Raw genomic sequence first — 18,685 nt, 5'->3', positions numbered from 1 at the left:
GACACAGATGACGTCACGCGGTGATGTGACTCGCGCGCGTGATCAGAGTTTATAGTCCAAATCAGAGTTGTCGGCAAAGTTTTTCAAACTCGCGGGGCCACAACAAAGCAAAAACAGTTTAGCTCAATTACAAATCTAGTGAGAAATAATACGCCAAGCATCGTTCACCTTTCGATTCATTTAACTGGGCTAAACAAGCTTGAAGAAGAGTGAATTATTTGAGAAATCATCAAAATCTGATTGAAAGTGTTTGACCAATGTTGTACAGTTTGGAAGACGCCACGGGAAAAATGAATGGCTGTTGAACACTTAATAGGTTGATGCTTACAGATTTGAACAACTTCTCGAGTCGGAATAAAGGTTAGTTTTTTCATTGACTTTCAATTTACCATTTTTTGTTTATTTAATCGGTTAAACAGTGCTTTGTGGTTACGGAAACTTTATCGTGAAATGAAAACAACTTAGCTCACGGTTAGCGGCATTGCTCACAATGAAGTGTACTGAAGTCTTGTGTTAAAAACAAATAGATTCCATTTTGCCGTGGGTCTGTTCAGTTATAGATCACAGAAGACGTCAAAATGTGGTATGAACATCAGTGACCCACTCGCCTAGCGGCTCGTGGCCACTTCTCTGTTCATACCACATTTTGACGTCATCTGTGATCTATAACTACCGTATTTATTCGATTAAGCGCCCAACCTCGAATAAACGCCCACCTCGAATAAGCGCCCACCCTTAAGGTAGGAAAAGTTAATAAGCGCCCAGCCTCGAATAAGCGCCCACCCCCACCCAAGAAAAAAACTGAAGTCCATAAAAGGAGTATTGATTATTGAAATTGCCTATGTACTACAAAGAAGACTTCACCCATGACCGAGTTTTCTTAGTATTGTACAGAAACTTTCAATGAACAATTAAATTTCTGCTTTGGTACATCTTCACGTTTTGTTATTATTTATTGTTTTGTTACAAATATAAACTTGATATTTGCTGAAAATCCAAAAAAATTAATAAGCGCCCAGCCTCGAATAAGCGCCCACCTCGAATAAGCGCCCACTCTCAAGGTCCAAAAATTTAATAAGCGCCCAGGGCGCTTAATCGAATAAATACGGTAAACAGACGCACGGCAAAATGGAACTTTTTGTTAACTGGATGCTTCAACATTTTGGTCTGTTCACAAGAAAGGTCGCTGTTTTTTGTAAACTATTTTATGACTTGGAAACTATAAGCTACGTCATGATTTCGAATTTAATCGAAAAATCCAAGCACAATTGTTGAATATCGGAAGCCTTAAAGATGATTTCCTGTCAGTACTGCGCAGACTCAGGGTTTGTTTTCATTTTTGTTTTGAATTCGTTGATAGCGTACATGACGTTTTTTAATTCGCCATTACGGATCGTTTCGTTCAAGAATTCACGATGAGCTAAAACGTCCGTTTGAAATACCGTCGAGCTTCTTTTACTCGTTATTATTGTTTTGCAAGGATATCTGGCGTTAATAATGAAGAAAAAGGTAAGTTTTGTCTCGGAATTTTTATTTTTGCTAGTAAACATTCTTCTGTTTGTGAGACTCACAAAAATTGCAGGCGGAGATTGCGCAGTACGGACTGGAAATCATCCTTAAAGGAGCTATGTCACGGGCATCTCGCAGATCTTTGGTCAAAACTGTTCTGAAATTAGTGGTAGGTAACTAAACCCATTAAAACATCTTTGAGCATCTAAAGTAAGATATAACCTTAATTTGCGGATAGAAATCAACCTACGGTTATAAATATCATTTTTTTTTTATGACGCGCAGAAACAACTTGAAAACGCTAGCTTAACTTTTTCAAGTTGCAATACGTTTCCATCCGAGCCATTCGCAGCCAAAGATGCTCAGTTTCAGTGCTCTTTTTGATAAAAAGGGTCTATTATTTTTAGGTTTCCTCCGACACAAATATAAAATTCGGCTGTTCAAAAATCTGGTAAATGCAAATAATATTGGAAACTAAATTGTTTTTCAGTGGTCATGCCTGGTGCCAACATGCAAAACAAACAAACAAAAAACAAGAAAAAACGAGACAAGGTGATCGTGCAATTCGAGTTTTGTTAGAAAAGATTTCTGACCATTTCTCTGCTGTAATAAACAAGATACCGAAGCAAATTATTTTAGAGGGTACCGTATTTATTCGATTAAGCGCCCTGGGCGCTTTTTAAATTTTTGGACCTTGAGGCTGGGCGCTTATTACATTTTTACCATTTTTAGCAAGTAGTACGTTTATTTTGCAAGAAAATAATGCATAATAACTTAACGTAAAGCTCTACTAAAGCTGAATTTTAAATGTTCATTGAAAGTTTCAGTAAAACACTTTAAAAAACTCGGTTTTCGGGGGTGGTCTCTTAGAAGAACTTAGTCAATTTCAATCTCAACTTCAACAATAATCAAAATTCCTCTTGTGCCCTCTTTTTAGGAGGGTGGGGGTGGGCGCTTATTCGAGGCTGGGCGCTTATTAACTTTTCCTGCCTACAGGGTGGGCGCTTATTCGAGGTGGGCGCTTATTCGAGGTTGGGCGCTTAATCGAATAAATACGGTATTTGTGTTTGTATATTTTAGGTTACGAAAAATATGAACGTATGATATCTTTTCGAGTTTTGCTTCTTATGCGGAAGGTATATCACCAAATCAATTGAATTAAAAAAATATAAATGACTGGTATTGTAAAAAAAAAAAAATAAATAACGCGAAGTGCGAACATTTTCCTTTTTTTTAGAATAAAAGAAACTTTTTTGAGATAATATTCTGAATCCTTACCTAACGGAAAGGAAATTCCAAAGTTTAACATTTTCAATCTTTTAATCTATCTCGTACTCCTCGACCTCATAGAGAGCTTAATTTCGTTCAAGCCAGCTATCAAACATAGCGCTTTCTTTGTGCCGTTGCTGATAATTTCCTTTATTAAAAATTATTGTTTTCTCACTTGCACGAACTTCATCTTTTTGGAATCTTTTTGCTCTTTACATTTGCGTTTATTTGAAGTCGCGTTAATTAAAAATACGTCAATTAAACACAAGCGTCAGTTTTTATGTTTTGTTTCTTTTTGCCTCTCACCTATGTAAGGGTTTTTTCCTATTCTCACCGGTCTCACCTGCCCTTATAATATTGAGTTTTGGGCGATCTGCCGGAAGCCTTCGAGCAAGATGCGAGAAAACATAGACTAAGGGAACAGGAGGGTGGGCAGAAAACTTAAGTGCGGCTTTCTCCAAAAATCGACTAATATCGCCTTTCTCTGGCACAAATTGGAAAAATCGATTTCGCTCATATTTTGCCCATAGATAGGTCCTGGTGAGAAACTTAACGGACTGCAGTTAGTTTTTCCTAATACAGCTTCCTTTCGTAGAAATATGTAGAAAACGATTTTGCCCCAAATTGGGCGCAAAATCAACTTCCGGTTTGACTGATTTTATTGAAAGTTTGATCACCTCGTGCGTTATACTGCAGCTGTTTATTGATATTTCAATAACATTTATAATGTCTTTAGGTATTTAGTGTATGACTGAGCGAAAAATAAAACAAATCGAGATTTATTTATAGCCTGAAACGGGGATAAATCCAAAGGCAAAGTTTGCAAATAAGTAGCGAGTGAAATTATGCAGTAAAACTCTGCCATTTTTTTCTATGTGCGATAACCTAAAATATCGTAAAAACAATTTTTATGGGTTAACTAGACATATATCTAATAGGATATTCAAAAAAATCTCTGGGGAAAAGGTTTTTAGTGGCCCGCTTTGGCCTTTGTTTATCACTAGTTTTGCCGTAAATCAGAAAAAAGTAAATAATTGCGTGACACAATACCCGCTGACAGTTTCACAATTTCCTGTATTTTAAATAATCTAATCATTTTTAAATACACGAAAGGATAGATGTCACATGCCAAATGTAAATGGAAAGGAAACTTTTACTTGTTTTATACCAATATCGCGAGTGGCTGTGCTGTTAAGTGTTCTTCAGCTGAAATTCAGAACCAGGCAAATGTACGTGCTTTGTCTACTTTTCATTCAAGTAGTTCAGAAGAATTCAAAAGGGCTTAGTTAAGATTTTTTCCTTCCTATTGCACCACTCATGACAGAGTTTGTAACCAGGGCGTTCTGCTACAAGAGAAATGATAATTTTTGTCGCTCCTTGTATACTTCATTTAATAATCCTCAAAAACACCTAATAAAATTGTCAGATTCAATAGCGTAACTAACCAACTTACAATGGTTTCTCACACTTTAATTTGTTACAATTTTTTATGGTGAAATTAACTGTCACTTACAACGATATGAAATTATTATAAAGGGATCGGCTAGCAGTTCAAATCTTTTGGCTAGATAGAGAATTCACAGCGTTTAGCTTTGGCACGGAATCAACTATGAAAGGTAACATGGATTAATTAGCACAATATTCCGGGAATATTGGAAACAAAGTATGCCTTTCTAGGCATACTTTTATAGATGTCCCTTCTTTCACTCCTTTCGTTCATGCATGATCATTGTAGGGATATTATTAGATCTAGTAATATTTCTGTTCTAGTATAGATCACTGAAAATTGCCAAGTATTTTCAACTCTACTTTCACCTAAAATCAGTGCCAACTGGACACAAATGCCCACCTCCCATCCTGCTGTCCACATAAAGCGGTTTCAGTTCCATAGGGAAATCAACATTGTTTTAAATTCAAAACTTTTCTACAAATTCGTAGGTGGGATTATTGCAACGAGCCTGTGGCATATCAGTGGCCGGGAAGGACGGGGGGTGTTTTAAAGGGCTTACAGAGTGGAGTTTTAAAATATTGCGAAAACCTACGTGTATGTAAAGCACGAACTTTGCTGGTTTTCACTTGAAACAGGTACCAGACTTCATTACCCCTTGAAGCTTATCGATGTAAGGTTTTTTTTGGGTCAAGTTATCATGATCATAACATGGGAGGAGAAGCCACGAGCCAAGCGGCCCACACTGCCGGAGCTTATCCCGGTTTCCGTAGCATTAAGCGGCTAGGAATATTTCTACTCCCCCCTGAATGGGATGCTAGTCCATTGCAGGGTTCCCCCCCAGCATTATGTCGCCGGTACCCATTTATACACCTGGGTGGAGAGAGGCACTATGAGAGTAAAGTGTCTTGCCCAAGAACACAACACAAGTGACCCCGTTCGGGGCTCAAACTCGGACCGCTCGATCCGGAGTCCGGCGCACTAACCATTAGGTCACTGCGCCTCCCTGATCATAACATGGGAAGGCCCTTCCCTGATCATAACATGGGAAGCACCAATATCGCTAGATATTGCAAATAAGTATTTCGTAATATTGCATCAAAGGATTTCTGTGCTGAGCCCAGGTAGAACACTTTCGGGTTTGAAATTTTCTAGACTTACAAAGTGACAATCTCGAAGCTAAGTACATGACCACTATAAAGCAACATTTACATTTTAAAAAATGTAATTGCCACGTAGAGTTAACTCTCGTTTTACTGGACACGCTCGGGGTGTCGTTCAGTGCTCGGTATAGCGAGAATCCTAAGGGGGCTACTCAAAAAAGTACCCTTTTATATACCATATTGACAGGAAAGGCACCCCTTTTGTATACCTTTTACTGAAAAAAGGTACCCCTTTCATATACCTCAAAAACACATGCATGACATTTGCCTAAAACAAGAATTCTAGATGTCAGTTTTACATGGCTTTTAACAAATTTTAAAAATAAAGCTATAAGGTGCGTTTGTAATTACCTTTTTAAAACCTAAATGACCGATATCTTTACCCTTTCATGTACCAAAACTTGTGAAATCCCTACCCTAGTGAAATCCTTATTTTTTATTTGTGTTACACCATTACTCCTTTAGTTCTGAAACTTTTAAGGATAAGGAAGCCCTAGGTTTTTGGGTCTTGATTGTGTCCCCCATTCGATCATCCCCGTCACTCGAAATCCCAAGTATCCCCTCCACCCACCCCCAAGAGGTGCTGTGCATGCCTGTTATATAATTATATTTTCTCATTGTTGTCTGAAATAGATAAATTTTACACTTGCTTAAAACGCCATGGATTTCTTTTAAGTAAAGGCTTATCATTGTCACATTTTTCTTACCCTGAATGTCAACTCTTTCATTTGACTTACAACTTCTTCTTCCTTGTTATCTAAGTCGACAAGTGGAGGCGAGTTCTTTGCTGCTAATTTTGACAAATTGTCTTCTTCGGACGCTGAACTCGAAATTTCCCTGCATGATCTGCACATACCTTATGCAAACAGAAGGAAAACTATCAGACATAATAAATAATTATTATTTTGAAATGCCTGCATAAGACAAGAAGCGATAACCAGAGTGAGAAGTCGATATCTCTATATCTACCTGATCCAACGGGAACCAAATGTCCCGTTCTTTTGAGAATTAACTTCGAGAAGGTCTTGTTTACCCCTCTTTCGGCTTTTGGATATTTTCCTCTCGCCATTTTATGTAGAGATATATCTTGAGGGACCCTACATCTTTCGGTTCCTCTTGTCCAGCCGAGACCAAGGGATGAGCGATGTGATGGGCAAACAGTCATCACTTCGACATTTTATGGAGTGTTAAACATCGCCGCACGAGCAAGTATTAACTCAATTTCACTTTCCACATCATGGAATTGAAAAAGTGACTTGTGTTGTGCTACATTTTTAGTGCACGATAAAAGTGGGACGATCTCCGTTGACTGCTTTCTGTCTCTGCGATTAAAGGAGCACTGACCACCAACTAATGACTTAAAGGAACAACAAGCATTCATCTTGTTCGAAGAGTCGTGTTTACTGAAGTGAGGAATTGTTGGATAAGGACGTGTTTTCAAACTTAGATAATTTAATTTAACAATTTGCTTATCGCAAGTAAAATCGATTTAGGACTGATCCAAATATTGAGTTGAATTCTGGCGCTAATCATTTTCGAAGTTTCAGTTCATTGAAATGTACTATTCGGGCAAAAAACCGTAGAACTCTGAATATAACTTAAAAAGCTATAAGGCAATTGTATGTTTTCTGTTAGATCTTATACCATAAAGGTGTTTATAGTCCTCAGTAATACCTTCAGTGTTGATACCTGTTGGTAAATAATTTTAACCAACATTTTTTTGCTTTATATTTTGCTTCGCTTATAGGATTATAATTGGGAAAATATCGGCAATCTGATACAAAAAGAAACAACAACGCATCGATCAAAATCAACATCATTGCACTCCGGAGGCAAATACTTATAATTTAATTATTTGCTAGTTCCCTTCAGATCACGTAAAGAAATAAACGAAACAATATTGACTCGTTGTTACGTTTTATAATTGAACTGAGATTGCTTTTTATTTATACGACCAGCTTTTGAAAATGATCGAGGGGTTAACAGCTTAAAACTACTAACACAGAATTTCGCTTGGTTAAACCTTACCGACGGGCCGTCTAGCATGTTGTGATATAAACTGGAGCGTGTTAAGATCACGCAATTATTTCAAAACGGGTAAAGGGAAAATCTCTTATTGCTTTTACCTTTTCAAAAAGTTCAGCACATGACCGTTTTTATACTTGGGTTGTTTAAAAGTATTTGTTTTAAAAAGATAATTTCCCTCGCGCTTTAATAGCCTTGTCACGTAATTTCTGTCACGCTAAAACGGCAGATTTTCGGCGAAGTTAGTAATAAGTACAGGCCAAAGCGGGCCACTTAAAACCTTTTTCCCAGAGATTTTTTACGATATCCTATCGGATGGATGTCTCTTTAACCAATAAAATGTATATTCACGTTATTTTAAGCTATCGCACATAGAAAAAAATGGCAAAGTTTTACTGCATAATTTCGCTCGCGACTCAATTGCAAATTTTGCCTATCATTTTATCCCCATTTCAGGCTCAGAATTAATCTTGAATTGTTTTATTTTTCGCTCAGTCATACAATCAAGACCTAAAGAGAATATAAATACTATTGAAAGATCCATAAACAGCGGCAGTAAAATGCGCGAGGCGATCAAATTTTCAAAAAAATCAGTCAAACCGGAAGTGGATTTTGAGTCCAATTGGGGCGAAATCTTTTTTGACATATTTCTACGAAAGGAAAATTTATTAGGAAAAACTAACTACGGTCCGTTAAGTTTCTCACCAGGACCTATCTATGGGCAAAATATGAGCGAAAATGGGCATTCCATTTGTACCGCTATCTGGTTGATAATTCTAGGAAGTCGCACTTAAGGAGGTCGAAGGCGACCGTGCGACGAGGACAGGAAAAACCGATAAGAATAAAATATGACAGACGACGTTAGAGCGGCAGGTACCGACGCAATTTTAGTTTAACATGTTAATTTGCTAACTCTCTTTTATATACGCTTGGGTGAGATCGCTGAGAATAGAATACTGTATTCAAAATTGAAGGTCGGTCTATTGCCCTAACCGATAGCATTGACTATAGCAGACATATAAAATAAGCGCTGCGGCGCAAAGTTACTTGCGATCATTGGACGACTTTAAAAAATGCTGGAAGAAATTGGCTTGGATGGCATGAGAGCTGATATACGCGTTTGGCCTTCGAGATGAAAACAGACAAGTTTGGATGTAAAAAAGAAACCCTGAGGTGTGAAGTTGTTTTCTGCTAATTAACAATGCAAAGAAGTTTTATTGTGTTCTGTATTTTTAACTGGGAAAAATAAATTGAAGATTTCGCACCGCTCGAGTGATCATGATCCCTCGAAGGAGATTGCAGAGATGTTGTCGTTCCCGCTTTGCCACACCGACAGCCCTGTTTATAGCAGTCTTGTCGATTTATTACATGATATACCTTGCCTTATTACCAGAGTGGAATATCCGTAAAAACCTGGATCCCTTTAGCCAAGCAGGTCATCGGGATTATTTCCACAAGCAGCTGATTTCAAAGCGGGTCTTGACAGAGACGAGCGAACGGAAAAAGAGACAAAATTTAATCATTGTTGCTCATGGTCGTTCTGGATCGAGCTTTACAGGCAATATTTTCAACCACCATCCGTCTGTATTTTACTTGTTTGAGCCTTATCAAACCGTCGAACGCCTTCATGGAGGAGTAGAGCCTTTTAACAGAGATTACCAAGAGAAAAGCTTTGAGTGGATGCAAGGTGTTTTCCAATGTAAATTTGTATCGCCTAAACACGCTAATGACCTGCATCATTACTATCGAAAAAAAGTGGGAAAGGCAACAAGAGAAACACAAGCTAGCATCGCTCTTTCGTCGCCTCCTTTATGCCGCTACAATGTCTCTGATCCGAAGTGGAATATTCAGGATTGCGCAGGTGCGTTTGAACAGAAAACGTTGAAGAAAGTCTGTGAAAAGCACAGCACGACTGTGGACAAAGCTTTGATGACAAGAATGCCAAACAACAGCATAGAACAGTTGATTAATGTGTGCGATTCTTTAAAAGAATTTGATTGTAAACTGCTATTTCTGGTCAGAGATCCACGAGGGATTATTCCATCGTCGCAAGCGGTGCGTTTTTTTCGTGAGACGGACAAAACCGGCTTGGCTGAGTCGAGAATGTTCTCATACCGTAATTGCAAACAAACTGAATTAAACCTAGACATCATCAGAAAATTACCAATGAGGTGGAGAAAGCGAATTAAGATATTACGGTATGAAGATCTAGCAGCAGACCCTTCTAAACTTCTTCCAGACTTACTAGAGTTTGCTGGGTTACCGATGGATGAAAGTTTAAACGATTGGCTGTATTTAGCATCGCACAAGCCGGAGACAAAGAGCGAACAGAAAGCTGCACCATGGAGACAAGATTCCTTTGAAGGAGCGGATAGGTGGAGATGGAAGGTTTTACCGTACGAAATCAGCATCATTGAACATTATTGTAGACATGTCATGAAATTGTTAGGATACAAGCCGCTGGATTATTCATACGAGCTGCAGAGAAATCTCAGTATTCGCCTCCTCGATAACGATTTCGAAGCCCTGAAGTGGCTTAATTAAGTTAATCTATTCGAATGAGGGATTTTTTGGATAAACATTTTAATATTAAATAAAAACTAGCGAAATTAGCAAAGAACAACGTTCCGCTGTCCTCACGACAGCATTGTCAAGTGCGATGGCTTTTTATGAATATAGTTAAATAAATTTAATATAGCGTGACTGAAATGTAGTGAAATATTTTAAATTCGTATTCTCGGTAAAAAGCTTCATGTCATTTGCATTTGAAAAGATTTCCCGCATTAGCCTCCATTGCAAGCTAGTTCCAGTCCGATACCGAGAATACGAATATGGTCTATTAAAGGTATAAAAATTAGGGGCGCACTGTTCTACGTGAAAAGTTTTGCACGGATAGAGTCAGACTGAGAGTTCTAAAAAAATCTCATAAATGTGAGGCAGTCAAGTTTGTTTGACATTTCAATATGGACTGCCTCATTTATGAGATTTTTTGATAGTAATAACATTCAAAATATTTCATTTCATTTTTTCACGCTATATTAATTTATATAATTATATTCATAAATAGCCATCGCACTTGACACTGAACTTGGCAATGCTGTCATGAAATCGAAGACGGCGAAACGTTGTTTTTTTTTTGTTAATTTCGCTGGTTTTTAAAATTAATCTATTGCTTTTCTTTTATATACACTGTAACTGGACCGAATAGAGAATTCCTGAATATAAGCGGAAGAAATTAAATTGTTGTGAATGGCCAGGACGTAGTTTTATAGTAAAACACAGCTAGGCTTGTACCGAAAGTGCTCGTAAAAAAAAGCATTAAATGCTAGAAGAAGTGCTCGTTTTTTGCCAAAAAAGTGCTAAAATAATGCTATTTTTTTTAAAAAAGTGCTCGTGGGTTACATAATAATGCTCACTTTTTTCCGATTTTTTTTTAACATAGAATATTACATTTTTCAGATTTTCAATTAGATTTTTCAATAATAAAATATAACGATCAATGTTTGATGTCAGAGTACTCTCTCGAGCTATCTCTGCCTTGGCTGGCTGACTTCAATTGATCCTTGATGACAACGTGGATGACGTTATCTTGGAAGGAGTGTGATGGACTGGGTTTTTAGAAGGCAATCACTGACCCATCAAACCGATCAAACCTATTCCCCAGGCCTCCTCGGCTCCTTTGACTAAAATGAGGGCATATTATGCATCTTTGGACGCCATAAATGAAGTCAGATTGTGCTTTTAACACAAAATTATACAAATAATCAGTCGAAAATCCAAAATAATGCTAGCAGTGCTTTTTGGATAAAATGTAAAAAAAAAAAATGCTCGCGAAGCCAAATAATGCCAAAAAAAGTGCTAGCACTTTCGGTACAAGCCTAAACACAACTCTCCATTATAAAATGGTAACATGCCGTGACATGTAGACACGAGTACGCATTACGAGCCTACTTCTGTCCGCCAAACTGCAAAAATTTCAGGCGGAACCTTACTAATTGTTTGGTGGTGTAGGGGGAGGGGTGCGACGTAAACCTGTGATGGACATTAAATTCAATCTAGTTAGTGGAGTTATACCACTTGGGGCTCTCACACCCAAACCGTAACTGAAAACAAACCGAATTAAACCTTGACATCATCAGAAAATTACCAATGAGGTGGAGAAAGCGAATAAAGATATTACGGTATGAAGATCTAGCAGCAAACCCTTCTAAACTTCTTCCAGACTTACTAGAGTTTGCTGGGTTACCGATGGATGAAAGTTTAAACGATTGGCTGTATTTAGCGTCGCACAAGCCGAAGACAAAGAGCGAACAGAAAGCTGCACCATGGAGACAAGATTCCTTTGAAGGGGCGGATAGGTGGAGATGGAAGGTTTTACCGTACGAAATCAGCATCATTGAACACTATTGTAGACATGTCATGAAATTGTTAGGATACAAGCCGCTGGATTATTCATACGAGCTGCATAGAAATCTAAGTATTCGCCTCCTCGATAACGATTTCGAATCTCTAAAGTGGCTCAATTAAGTTAAACTATTTGAACTAGAGATTTTTTGGAAAGCATTTTAATATAAAATAAAAACTAGTGAAATTAGCAAAGAATAACGTTTCGCTGTCCTCATGACAGCATTGTCAAGTTCAGTGTCAAGGCAGAAGTGCGAATGATATAGCGTGAAAAAAAATTTGCATTCAAAATATTTCACTTCATTTATTTTACGCTATATTATATACCTAACCAAATTCATTATAGCCGCAGGGGCGGATCCAGGGGGGGGGTGGATTGGGTGGCTAGCCACCCCCCTTGATCCACCAGAAAAATGAAAATAAACATATTAAAATAGAAAATAAGGACAATGTCCATCCACCTTTCATAGTCAGGCGGCCGTTCAAAGTTAAGGACGGTCATTTTTCCAAAATAGGAGATTTTCGACAGCCTGTTTTAACTTCTGGCATAACGTAACAAAACATGTGTACGTGTGTATAATTTTAAAAATTTAGATTCCTTTTAGCTTTCAAGAGTTGTTTTAGCCTTGCAGGAATGATTTTCTTCTCCGTTTACATTTTTAGCGAGTTTTCTTTCCTTGTCGCCAAAGTTGTCTCCAGGCCACTTTGCCAAGGGCTAAAAATTTTCACCCACGTGGGTAAGCAAAAAAACGCATATCTGTTCTTTCTTGTAAGTTCGTGGCCTGTCAACTTTAAATTTCAATCACTGTTCATTTCATACGAACTAGACTTTTTCTCTGAAATATAACTCAAGGTAAGTTGAGGAAAGAATATTTTGCCAAATTATCAAGGGAAAACAGTGGTTTAATAACTTAATTGACAGTTGTATAAAGCTGCTCAGAAGCGCGGAAATCACGTCTAAGAGGCTCCAACTTTTGGAAATTTTCTGCATGCCCCCAGACCCCCCTAGGGGGATGGAGCCTACGGCTCCATGAAATATGGGCCTCATACCCAAAATAACTTGCACTCCCACTTTCAAAAAAACTGCCTAAAAGCCTGAAACCCCCTCCCCCCATAAAAAGAACTGAGGGCTTGAACAAAATAGTAAACAAAAATATTGGTAAACAGCCACCCCCCTTTGAAAAATCCTGGATCCGCCCCTGAGCCGTCACACTTGACACTGACACTTTGAACTTGACGATAGGAAGGGCAACGCCTGATAAAAAATAGACTTATATTTTATCCATTACTCGAAAATCTCGCGATTATCCAGATGTATTCAGTGTATCTATTGGTTTAGGAACACGCTCCTGCTGAATATTTAGAGTGAACGTTCAACCCCAAATAGAAAGACGAAAATTTAGCCGTCGTTGTCCACGTTTAAAAAAAAAAAAAAAGAACTCGGCAATTTCACGTTGTTCTTTCGCAGAGAACGGCCAAGAAATGTACCAAGATTAAACACGTACTTCAGAGCTATAATTTTGATCATTTAATCTTTTGTTTAGTGACGTTCTCGTTCAGGTTTTTTTTTTTGCTACTTTCGCTAGACCTTAATTTTAATTTTAAATGAATCTATTACTTTTCTTTTTTTTAACTGCAATGGTCACGATGTGGTTCAGAAGTAAACACGACTCACCATTAAAACAATGTACAATGCGCACACGTAGACACGAGTACGCATTGCGGACCTATCTCGTCCACCAAACTGCATACCGTAAAATTCCGGTTATAAGCCCTGGGCTTATACAAGTTCGTAAGGGGTTTTGGGTGGGCTTATAAACGAAGGGGCTTATATCCGGGAGGGCCAATAAGCGGAATAAAAAGAACGTTTCGAAATGAGCCACGGTAGTGTTGAACGAAATACGTTTTTAAGTAAAAAACGCATAATAAAGCAACATTTAGCTCTGTTCAATACTGTCATCCGGTAGAGGGGGGCTTATATCCGGAAGGGCTTATAATCGGATGTGTTTTTTTGTTTCCAGATAGATGGGCCTATAACCGGGAGGGAGGGGGGGGGCTTATAAGCGGGAGGGCTTATAACCGGAATTTTACGGTAATTTGCTAGGGGAACCTGACTAAATGTTTGGTGGTGTGGGGGGAGTGGTGCGAGGCCCGCGATGGACTAACATTTAATTGACGGCGAGTTAGTGGAGTAATACCACTTGGGAATCCCACATCAAATGAAATATAAATAAAAGTCAGATTAAAGATAATCTTGCATGGGACTGATTACCATTCCGAGTAATTACGCGTTTAGCAAATGCAAGGCATGGAACGAAAATTTGCGGGTTCTAGGCCAACGAGAAAATTTGGATCTTTTCAGAACACCCGATTGTGCGCTAAAAATATATTTTTTTTAAAAAAAGAAACAAACAAACAAACAAGTGCCAGCGGTTCGCTGCCAAAAAGCGACCTAAGTGTATTTCAAATTCAATTTTATTGCCAGCACGCGACAGAAGGTGCACGGGTGGTCACGCAATAGCTGCAACATGCGACAAATTACGTACTTGCAGCGTTGTATGTGGCAACACGTGCGATTTCTAGCACTTGCTTGCCGTGGCCTTAGTCGGGGCCCTTTATAGTCGGATCAGCGCGCGCGCTCACCAGCTCGTGTGTCCAAAAGCGCGGGCTCTGGGAACGAGATTACCTAGATTCGTGATATTCAAATCGCTCATGCCTGTATTCCAAATATTTACTCAGGCTAAATGATTTTTTTTAACCTTGAAACAGCCTTCATAGTATTTATGTTCCGTAAACAGAAATCACCAAGCAACTTCTCAATTTTTTGTTCGGTGTTCGGCGCACTCAAATGAACAAGCAATAGCTCTTGAAAATTGATTTGATAAACCAAGCGAGGCATTAAGTGTCCAGAAGAAAAAAACGACTGTCGCTTTTCTGTCTTGTGTAAACACAAGACGGGTGTTGAGCCGAAAAACCGATGTGTGACAAGCATACAAGAGTTCGAATAACAAGGTCAGTTACCACACGCACAAGAAGTAAACTCTTTATTCACTGATCATGATCGCTCGAACATGTCGAAGGAGATTGAGATGCTTCCCTTCCCGTTTTGCCGCACGGACAGCCTTGTTTGTGACACTCTTGTTGCTTTATTACATGTTATATGTGATATACCTTGCCATATCACCAAAGTGGAATGCCACTATCCACGGAAACCTCGAGTCTTTTGAGCAAGTTGCTGAGCGGAAATATTTCGACAAGCAGATTTCAAAGCGGGTCTTGTCAGAGATTATCGAACGGAAGAAGAGACAAAGTTTGATCATTGTTGCTCATGGTCGCTCTGGTTCAAGTTTCACAGGAAATATTTTCAATTACCATCCGTCTGTATTTTACTTGTTTGAGCCTTATCAAACCGTCGAACGCCTTCACGGAGGAGTTGCGCCTTCTAACAGAGATTACCAAGAGAAAAGCTTTGAGTGGATGCAAGGTGTTTTCCAGTGTAAATTTGTATCGCCTAAACATGCTAATGACCTGCATCATTACTATCGAAAGGTAACGAAAGATTATCCAAGAGACGAGCAAGCCAGCATCGCTCTTTCGTCGCCTCCTTTTTGCCGTTACAATGTATCTGATCTGAAGTGGAATATTCAGGATTGTGCAGGAGCGTTTGATCAGAAAACGTTGGAGGATGTTTGTAAAAAGAAGTACAGCACAACTGTGGTTAAAGCTCTGATGACAAGAATGCCAAACAACAGCATAGAACAGTTGATTGATGTGTGCGATTCATCGAATGAATTTGATTGTAAACTGCTATTTCTGGTCAGAGATCCACGAGGTATTATTTCCTCGTCGCAAGCGGTCAGTTTTTATCGTGAAACAGACAGAACTGGCTTAGCGGAGACGAGGAAATTCGCGTACCACAACTGTAGACAAACTGAATTGAACCTAGACATCATCAGAAAATTACCAATGAGATGGAAAAAGCGAATAAAGATATTACGGTATGAAGATCTAGCGGCAAACCCTTCTAAACTACTTCCAGGCTTACTAGAGTTTGCTGGATTGCCTATGGACGAAGCTGTTAGCAACTGGCTTTATTTAGCGTCGCACAAGCCAAAGACAGAGAGCGAGCAAAAGGCTGCAAAGTGGAGGCAAGATTCGGCTGAGGGTGCGCAGAGGTGGAGATGGAAGGTTTTACCGTACGAAATCAGCATCATAGAACATTATTGTAGACATGTCATGAAAATGTTGGGTTACAAGCCGCTGGATCTTTTGTATGAGATGCAGAGAAATCTAAGTATAAGCCTTCTTGATAAAGACTTTGAAGCGCTTGGATGGCTCAATTAGAGGCCTTTCAAGGGGTAAAACTGGGGCGACAAATGACGCGGTTCCCCTTGATGGGAGAGGGACGGCTGTACACAGGCTACTGAATCCTGGCGACACAAGAATTTTAAACATGATTGCGGCACTGAAATGCGCTAGGCGACATAATTGAGAGTTGTGTATTGACCAATAATAGCTACAAATTGGCAAGTAAATATACATTAAATATCGCAGGAAAGTGACTCAGAATGCAGGAAATGGCATTTCTGAAAGCTCAGAATTTCAAAATTCCCCATGTTAGCCCCCATGTCTTTGGACACCCCTAACCTGAGCGCACAGCCTGTTGAAATTCCATCTACGGCCTTCTGACAAAACATTCAGTTTCTCGTTAAGAATGTAAAAAAGGTCAATGATGTTTACATTCTCAATGACTAAACACAAACAATCTGGCTAGATGCTGCCGGTAAAAAACGAACTTAGAATGACTCTAGAATGGAATAGGAAGACTTTCATCACCATCGTTGCGTTATTTTAAATGATGTAGAAGTAAACAGGAAAAACTTGAAGCTTCGGCGCCTTTTACCTACACTGCTAAAAAACAACTGCGACATTTAGAGCAGTTGGCTAGACGATATCGGTTTTCAGGTGCATGCAACATCGCGACGCAGCTACCATCCTTGGAAGGTCTTTAATTAGGGAGCTTGTGTCTGCTTTTTACTAAGGGAACCTTATTATTATATCTAATTTTGTCCCGTCGGGGGCAATTACGCAGTTCTATAAAGACAGCAACACATCTTTCACAACTATACTTGCGTTATACAGTGCGTTACACTGCAAATACAGCCTTTTTGAGACAGGTTGTACTTTCGTGTGTGACACACTTAAGTATTGCAGACCTATAGTTAAAGAAGCAGTGTCATGATATTTTAAGTCATTTTCCTGATTACTTCCAAAGTAAAGAAAACCTCGAAATAATAGTTGTGTTATGTAGAAAAACAAGAACGGAGTAATAAAAAGCCGAAAATAACCAAGCATGGTTTGGACTGACGAAAATTATGACGGATAGTTCCTTAAGACAGTGTTGTGTCCAACCGACCTCGTCCCCACGGCCCAGGGTCTTCTCGGCGACGCGTTTTCAAAATGGCGGCTCTCCGCGTCCAGCCGCCATGTTGAAAGCGGAGTTGACCCTGGGAACAAGGTTGTGTCTTGTCCACTCAGCTTTATACTTCACCGCGGTCAAACGTCTCAGGCAGGTTTTCTTTCCATTTCGCCGTTTTTTGTTCAAATTGAAGTGTTATTACGAGCAAGGATAGATAAAAATAGTTGCCGAGTAAAAGCATAATCCCATTCCCTCAGATAAACCAGTGTTTTTACTTTTTTAAATGTTTCGCATCCGAACCCGTGCTTTGACAAATGGCGCCGACAAGTCCGCATATCGCTATTTTCAAACACGTAGAACTTTTTTAGTAAAGCTCCGAAAAACTTAGTAAACCCTTAGGATACCGGTTATCGAACTTTGAACTGTGAAAATTAAAACCTTATCTTTGCAGTACTTTTCTTATTTTTTGCATATTTCTGTCGTTTGACCGCGGTGGAGCTTTTCCAGGGCGTTAGGAGGGAGCGGGTTCGAGCGGAAAGGCCTTGATGCAGAAGCCTGGGTACCAGTTATAAATGTTTGAAGGTTTTCCCTTTCCCTGACCAATATGGCGGACGCCGATTTCGATATAAAATTACATGCCCATAGAGGTAACAGAAGATTTTCAAGAGAAAATCATTAACAGCGAGAAGCATCTGAGGAAAAGGAGGGTGAAGATGTGATGTTTGAACACCTGGAGGAGGGAGAATTTGTCTTCTTAAAACGAGTTGACGCGGATAGCGACTGTAATATTGAGAGTGCAATCATTGCGGGAAAAATTTTTTCCTCTTTGAACGGTCAACAAGCAAAGGTAATGCCATTTCTATCTACCTATGAAAAACATGCATTTCACAGGTTTACACAGGTTGCAAATTTTACAAACCTGTGAACAGGGCGCTTCTAACAAGGTCCTGTGAAAATTTGTAACCTATTTACTCGATCATGCTAAAGTTCTGGCATGTCAACTCGAAAGTTTGCATTTTTTTATTACGATCGTTCACTTCAAGAATTCTTATGCACAATATTGATACATATTTCTATTTCAAAATCGCTAAATCTATTTCAAAATCGCGGTTTTATGGTTTTACGTCGAATATAGTGGTCTATAGCAGTCTATAGCCAGAAGGAATCACGGGTGACCAAAGCGTACTATGAATAGGGCTTGTATGGATTTAAAATTTAGCGTACTATGAGCGTTTATATGGATTCTGAAAATATCTCCTTTTCCGTTGAAAACCACAGTAAAGCTTGAAACCTTACCTGGTGCCCTTATTTTGTCTTTCCAGGGCTTCTGAAGCTTTTCAAAGGAAAAAAAGATACTTGTTCCTCTTTTTCAAATCCATACAAACGCTCATCAGTCTGCTCGATTTTAAATACATACAAAGTCTTATTAGGCCCGGTTCAGACGCCGTA

The 18,685-nt window shown here is 39.0% G+C and overlaps 2 protein-coding genes across 2 annotated transcripts; both read left to right on the top strand.

The window, feature by feature from the left end:
* The first annotated feature begins 8,612 nt into the window (after positions 1 to 8,612).
* LOC144654212 (carbohydrate sulfotransferase 1-like) lies at positions 8,613 to 10,745 on the top strand. The gene has a single exon (XM_078514296.1). It carries the CDS (start codon positions 8,692 to 8,694, stop codon positions 9,955 to 9,957), a length of 1,266 nt encoding a protein of 421 aa, XP_078370422.1. The 5' UTR covers positions 8,613 to 8,691; the 3' UTR covers positions 9,958 to 10,745.
* Positions 10,746 to 14,806: 4,061 nt separating this feature from the next.
* On the top strand, positions 14,807 to 17,367 carry LOC144654198 (carbohydrate sulfotransferase 1-like). Its single transcript, XM_078514286.1, has one exon. It carries the CDS (start codon positions 14,875 to 14,877, stop codon positions 16,159 to 16,161), a length of 1,287 nt encoding a protein of 428 aa, XP_078370412.1. The 5' UTR covers positions 14,807 to 14,874; the 3' UTR covers positions 16,162 to 17,367.
* The last annotated feature ends 1,318 nt before the right edge of the window (positions 17,368 to 18,685 follow it).

This window comes from Oculina patagonica, chromosome 5 (assembly GCF_052425735.1).
Source record: "Oculina patagonica isolate OP01 chromosome 5, crgOcupat, whole genome shotgun sequence".
NCBI lineage: Eukaryota > Metazoa > Cnidaria > Anthozoa > Scleractinia > Oculinidae > Oculina > Oculina patagonica.
The sequence above is the reverse complement of the archived record's forward strand: the minus strand, read 5'-3'. Positions and strand labels throughout refer to the sequence as shown.

What these genes read in the sequence shown, in the direction of transcription:
- LOC144654212 (XM_078514296.1), top strand. Translation starts at nt 8,692, where the DNA reads ATGATCCCTCGAAGGAGATTGCAGAGATGTTGTCGTTCCCGCTTTGCC.
- LOC144654198 (XM_078514286.1), top strand. Translation starts at nt 14,875, where the DNA reads ATGATCGCTCGAACATGTCGAAGGAGATTGAGATGCTTCCCTTCCCGT.